This window comes from Mus musculus, chromosome 11, assembly GCF_000001635.26.
Source record: "Mus musculus strain C57BL/6J chromosome 11, GRCm38.p6 C57BL/6J".
Classification (NCBI taxonomy): Eukaryota; Metazoa; Chordata; class Mammalia; order Rodentia; family Muridae; genus Mus; species Mus musculus.
This window is the reverse complement of record NC_000077.6, coordinates 83,398,342-83,405,035: the sequence shown is the minus strand read 5'-3', so window position 1 is coordinate 83,405,035 and position 6,694 is coordinate 83,398,342. Positions and strand designations below refer to the sequence as shown.

General features: G+C 44.8%; 1 protein-coding gene across 4 annotated transcripts in view; it reads right to left on the bottom strand.

Moving 5' to 3' along the window:
• Positions 1-6,694, bottom strand: part of Ap2b1 (adaptor-related protein complex 2, beta 1 subunit) — a 106,317-nt gene continuing 99,623 nt past the window's right edge. For 2 of the 4 annotated variants that reach the window (NM_001035854.2, NM_027915.3), the window contains one exon: positions 1-2,466. In NM_001035854.2, coding sequence (NP_001030931.1) covers positions 2,392-2,466 — 75 coding nt within the window. In that variant the 3' untranslated portion in view covers positions 1-2,391. The remainder of the gene's footprint in view (positions 2,467-6,694) is intronic. The other 2 variants (XM_006534258.4, XM_017314772.2) reach the window with 1 other exon arrangement.

Here is a 6,694-nt window from a genome sequence, read left to right as displayed (position 1 = left end):
TTTTGTGTAAATGAGTTTATTGATGAGTACACAAGGTAAAGGCTCCCCAAACCCCACCCTCCCCAACAACAGATCCCAACAAGAACAGCAAAGTAAGCCTTCTTGGGACAGCATTGGCTCCAGCATCCCAAGCTTCACAATACGGACCAGGCTTGGCTGGGGACAAACACCTGGGGAATCTGACCAGAAAGAGCTCTGGTGTGTTTGCTTCCCTGCCCTCTGCACTTCAGCTTTCGACAGACGCACACTTTGGCTAAGGAGAGTGGATACAGGTTAAACTGAGTCCAGTTCTCCCAATCCGGTCAAGCTTGGCATGAGCCTGAACAGAAGCTTCAGGCAGGCAACAGTCTCTTGAGGAGAGGTCCTTGCATCTTCCTAACTCTCCCCGGGAGTCAGACAGCATGGATCAGCTGAGGCCAGCAGAGAACCACAGCTGTTCTCTGTCACTGGTGAGGCTGAGAGAGGCCTCAGTTTCTGGGATGGCCACATTCTGGCCTAAACTTCCCTTTCTGCTTGCCCTGACACATCTTCTTTTGGGAACTACAGTTTTGCTTTGAGATGGGAACACTGCATTTGTAGTGGGAATCCCTTATACTACTCATAACCAACTGACTCCAGGAATCAGCATCGACAAGGGAACTTGGTCAACTTGTCTTTCCACCCAACATACCACCATCTATCTGCCTCCCACACAACCCCTGCAGGATTTCCTGCATCCCCACATGGTGATGGAGGGAGGGATGTATTTCTTTTTCACCAGCCAGCAAGCCTCTTAAGATTCTCAAGGATTAAGGAACTTGAGAGAAGCTTTGCAGCTGGGAGGAAACAGGATTACTCCAGACACACTTGTAAATGTTGCTGGTTTCTACTCTGATTTTTTCAGCCTCTCCTCGGGATTCAGTGGGTCAGGTCTGAGTCCTGCATGAGGTCGTTGGAGCCTGGATACCAGGTGCCAGGCTGTTCGACAAGTGCCACCTCTCAAGCAGAGTCAACAGCAGCCCTGAGCAGGGCCATGAGTACGGGGTTTCTGATGACTCACACCAATGTGTTCACATCCCCAGTCTTTGTGAGATGGGCCTGCTGAGAGAATCTCCCTCCGCTCTGGAGCTCAAGGACCATGGATGAAGGGCAGCTCAGTGAGCTGACAGACAGTGAGAACTGGCGACATCTTTACACACGTCTACACTCACTGGCCTGCTCCAGGAAAGCCTGGCAAATGTCAGCTCTGCTTTCACTCTTGTTACCTGCATGCATACTTATAACCAAGATGTCAACTGCCACCTGACCCCAGTGAATGGGTGGAGCACCAAACTCAGTACAGAGTGTGCAAAGAGTCACAGGCAGGCACAGGAAAGACAGAAGGCTTTGAGGAAAATAATGAGCCAGCCACATAGGGAAGCTGACGGAGCATCAGGGAACCAGTCTCAGCTCTGCTACTCAAGAGCCAAGAGGCCTCGGCAACACACTTTTTGCCTGTTACCTTTCTTTTTAGAAAAACAGGGTTGGATAAGTCATTAATGTCTGTTTTAACTCTGAGACTCTGATTTTAACTTTGAATGAGCCCTGAAAAACACAGGGAAGGGGGGTGGGGGAGGAAGGGGCGGGGCGGCGCCCTGTTCTTACTCATGTCTACTCAGCCTCCCCAGGATTCCTGGGCTAGCACTGTGGGCAGGAGCGCAGCTCTGCCACCTCTCAGCACTGAGCCCATATGTCCAGTGTCCCTGCACTCGCAACCATCAGTGAAGACCACCACTGCCATATATGGAATTGTCAAACCAGATAGCATGGGTATAAGGGAGCTCGAAGGCTTAGCCAAGGAATGACCTGGACAGAGGGGAGGAATGACAATGCAAAAGGCAAGGAGCAGGGCTGCCTCCTGCCCCGCCCCAGCAGGGGCCAGGGCCATCAGTGGATCTCCGCTAAGACTGTGTTTGATGAGGGTCAGTCGCCCTTTCTACTCAGTGTTCTACCTCAACTTCTCATCTGTACAAAAATATAAAACAATAAGGTGCAGTTTATGTTTCAGTGACACTTTTCCTTGCTTTAATTAACTTGTCGCCTTTTTCTGCTTGTGAAATGAGCTTTTGATTACAAAATATCAAACTACACTCAAAAGAGGGTGTAGAAAAGGCTAGCCATTGGCACAGCATGGAGAAGCTCACAACTAAGGACAGAGAAGAGCAGCAGGTGGCAGAAGTGGGGAATGGTGGAAGGAGATGTCTCGGGAAGCTAACCTATCCAACAGGGTGAATGCTAATGTCAGCACAAGATGACTGGCCACTACCGGGGTGGGTACCGCAGGGTTTGGGTTCAGGCTCTACACAACAGTACAACGTCTTCCAGTTAAGAGTTCTTGGCTTGCACCGATTACAGGCTGACTGGACCCATTTATTAGTTTTTCAAAATGCTGTCGTAGACCTGATAGATGTACTGAGAGACTTCAGGGGCTCTACACTTCAGCGACAGCTGTGAAGAGGAGGAGACAAGAAATTAGCATGGAGACAGCATTGGCTCCAAAGGCATCTATGCATTCACATCCAGACAGTTTCTGACATTCTGACACTCTATGACTGGAGCAGCCAAAGAGAGAGCTCACATTAATACAAACCATGGATTTCAGAACTCCAGCTTGGTTGGTCCCAAGTTGTGCTGTATGTCTACCTACAGCTTGTGTGGCTTTCCGAACGAAGTATGAGAATGACCCATGCTAAAAACAAAGCCTTTGACCCTAAGGGAACCAGTGCTTACACTAAACATCAACATAAAAGATTCTCAAGGGAAAGGACAAAAAAAAAGCCCAAATTTTAACTATATTAAGGTTAAACAAAATATTACTAGTAATAACAGTAAAGCATGCAAAATGTATCTTATACATAGAAAATTATATATGTGTATGGCTGTCATTTCTCTTCTTTAAGTGGGAAAAGTAACAAAGTTACCCTCCACAGGACATTGCTGTGACTGAGCCGCTATCTTATAAAAAACAAACCATGGAGCTGGGGAGGGAGTTCAGCAGGTAAAGTAGTTGGTGTATAAACATGAACACACAATTTGGATCCTTAGTACCCATGTAAAAAAGCTGGGCACATTTTTATGTGATATATCACCACTGATAATATCATTGATATCAACCATTTAGCAACACTGCCCATCAAGACCTACCAAGAATGCAGCAACAACAGAAAGGTGTATCGGTAAATGGAAGGTGGATATAGTTTAAAAAGTGTTCCACAAGGACAAAAACTTCATTCTTTTTTCTTTTGGAGACAGGGTCTTACTATATTGCCCCGACTGCTCTGGAACTCTCTATGGAGACCAGGCTGGCTTCAAACTCAGATATCTGCCTGTTTCTAGCTCCTGAGAGCTATAAAGGATTAGAGGTGTATGCCAGTACACCAGGGTCCAACCCTTTTTATTCTTTTATTTATACGTTAGCGTACTAAATTTACTCCTGGACATTGTTATTTTTGTTGCTTTTATTATTATTTAAAATTGGGTATAAGATTTACTAGTGGATGTGACTAGTGAGATGGAGCCTTCTAGAGGATGGGACTTGCCACTTACCCAGGGGACTACAAAGGGATGACACTGACCCTCAGCCATCTTGTCTTCAACTTTACCTAGAGCCCTGTCAAGGAAGCCTCCTCTATCTGTCTGGACCTGTCAGCCCCAGCATAGGAAAACAGTTTGCAGATGTGGTATAAAAAGGGTGGAGCTTCATTTAATTTGAATATGAACACAACCTTTCTGAAACTTTTTATCATGTATTTGTAGGCATAAACAAAAGCCACTAGGGCTTTAAAGTGCAGTTGCTCACATTCATTTGACCCTATGTGACCATTAAATGGAGTTTATTCCCCTTTGCCTTCTTCCTTCCTAGGTCTAAGATGTAGCTATTGGCCTGGGGATGCTTTGGCAGGAAAGAGGCTTTGGGTAAGGTTTCTTGTGGTGGCTTAAATGAAAGTGGCCCCTATAGGCTCACAGGCAGTGGCATGTTTGGAGGTGTAGCCTTGTTGCAGTAGGTATGACCTTGTTGGAGGAAGTGTGCCACAGGGGGTGGGCTTTGGGGTTTCAGATACTTAAGCCAGGCCTGGTCTTTCTCTCTTTATAAGATTTGCTGTGGTCATGTGGCATGGTTCACAGTAACAGAAGACTAAGATGCAAATGTGCACTGATACATATGAACATACATGCATAGATCACACAAACACATGTGAACAAAAAACTATGTGATGATTTATTTTCTGTAACATTCTCAAAATGATGTGATTGTAGGAGAACCAATGAGTGCTTGCCAGGGCTAGGTTTCCATTCCAGCACCTAGGAGGCAGAAGCAGCTCAATCTCGGAGTTTGAGGCCAGCCTGGACTATATAATGAATTCTAGGCCAGCTAGGGCTACATGGTGAAACCTTGTCTCAAAACCAAACAAACATACACCTGACTCCAGAAAACAACAACAACAACAACAACAATAAAAACAAAACAAAAAGGCTAAAGCAAACTATAAAGAAAACCGGGTCACTCTGTCCTACCCTAAGAGAGCATGTAATGTACAGTCTTTTTTTTTTTACTTTAATTTTTTATTAGATATTTTCTTCATTTACATTTCAAATGCTATCCTAAAGTCCCCTATACCCTCCTCCCGTATAGTCTTATTTATGTCTGTAGTTATAGTTATTTTCTAGTCTTGAAAGTAGATGTGTAAGATAGTAGCAATACGAAAAACTGGGTTAAAAGAAAAAGTCCCATTAAAAATCTTGTAAGTACTCTCAAAAAGTGTATTTTCTAAGTATTAGTTATATCTAAGAGAATGAACAGTCCATCTCAGACAATGTGCATCAGGACCCATTAATAACATCTGAACCTTAAACATCATTTGCCTATTAATATGCCCCCCCATCCCACATGATTTTGAACGAATCATTAATCATTTTCACACTTTTGATACTTGGGGTTGGACCTAGGGCAGGGCCAGGCTGACAGGCGTTCTGCCATCGAGTGATACTCCACAGCCCGATTTTTACTTTTTCCTTTGAGGCTGAGTCTCTGAGTTGCCCAGTCTGGCCTTAAATTTTCCATCTTCCTGCCTGAGCATCCCATACAGGTGGGATCACAGGTCTGTGTCACTAGGGTCAGGTCTCATTAATCATTTTTTTTTAAAAAAAAGAAATTATATTTATTTCATTTATTTGTGTGGGTATGTGTCACGATACTTGTCCTAGTTAGAGGAAAGCTGGAGGGAGCCAATTCTCTTCTTTATCAGTTTATCAGGCTTGGTGGCAAGTAACTTTGTCTACTGCGCCATCCCTCCAATCTTCTTAACCACAATTCCCTGGTCTACAACCTGGGACTAATATGCTTCCTTAACTTAGCAAAGATGGGACAATGTATACACTAATGAATGGTGAGTTTAAAAGAAACATGCACAGCTGTCTAGAAAAGTAACTAAATGGAAGTATTTTACCAGACCTGGATTTCTTAGTGAGACCCTCTCTCTCCTTTTAGCAAGAGTACAGAGGGTTTTCCTGTTCTGGGCAACTTAAGATAAATGACAGAGTAGATTTTTACTCTCTGAAAAAGACAAGACATGAGTCTGGCTTGGTGGTACAAGCCTTTAGTCCCAGAACTCATTTTAATTTCAGCATTTGGGAGGCTGAGGCAAATGGATTTTTGTTTGACACCTGCCTGGTTGAAAGAATTATTCTAGGATGGCCAGGGCTACATTTTGAGACCCTGTTTCAGAAACCTGAAACAGAAACAAAAAAGTAGCAGAGATAGAAGGGAGGGAAATCTCACAGATGCTTCCTGGGAAAGCCCAAGTTGACTGGACTCAGCAGCAGCATACACTTGGCATTCCAGCGTACGGCAGGGAGAATACTAAGAATTTCTGTTTGGGTGACACTACTTCTTTGATGCATGACAGCATAAACAACAGCTGTCAACACTAAGGAATGGGGTCACAGAATAAAAGGCTCTCTGAGTCTGATTTTTCACCTTCCTCAGAACCAGTCACTATTGAATCTTCTTCCCCTGCCAACGCCTTCAAACAACCTAAAACGAGAATAAGGTACTTCCCCATCTCAAAGCTTGTTGGGAGATCACATTTGACACCAGCACAGAGCTCAGGGCCTCGGGGACCAGTCTTTACTGCCGAGCAAAGCAGTGGTTTTTCCTGTGCAAAGCCATGCAATAACTTTTACTTCCGTTCAGAGAGATACTGGAGGAGGTTTCCCAATCTACAGGGGAAACCTATAGGGTGGAGACTTCTCTCCCTGTTAAGGAAACCATGGTTAAGACTGATTAATTAGTGACTTGTTCAAATCATGGCTTGGTGGTAGTAGTTGTGTATAGGTCTAGACATCCTTAAGGCCAAGAGCTCTGAGAGTAGACAAGGTCCAGTGTAATCAGGTGGGAAATGCTTTTTGTTTTTGTCTTTTGGTTGGAGTGTGCTGGGCACTTTGCTCTATCCTTTCTATCACGTCCCGTCCCCCTGAGACAGGTCTCTCACGGAACCTGGTGAGGCTGTCTGATCAGCAAGCTCCAGTGATCCTCTTGCCTCCTCTGAGTGCAACGCTGGGCTTCCAGCATGTGTGGTCATGCCTGCTTTTATGTGGGTGCTAAGGGTCTGAACCCAGGCCCTTCTGTTTGTACAGCAAGCACCCTTACCATCTCTCAGCCCCAGAAACACTTTTT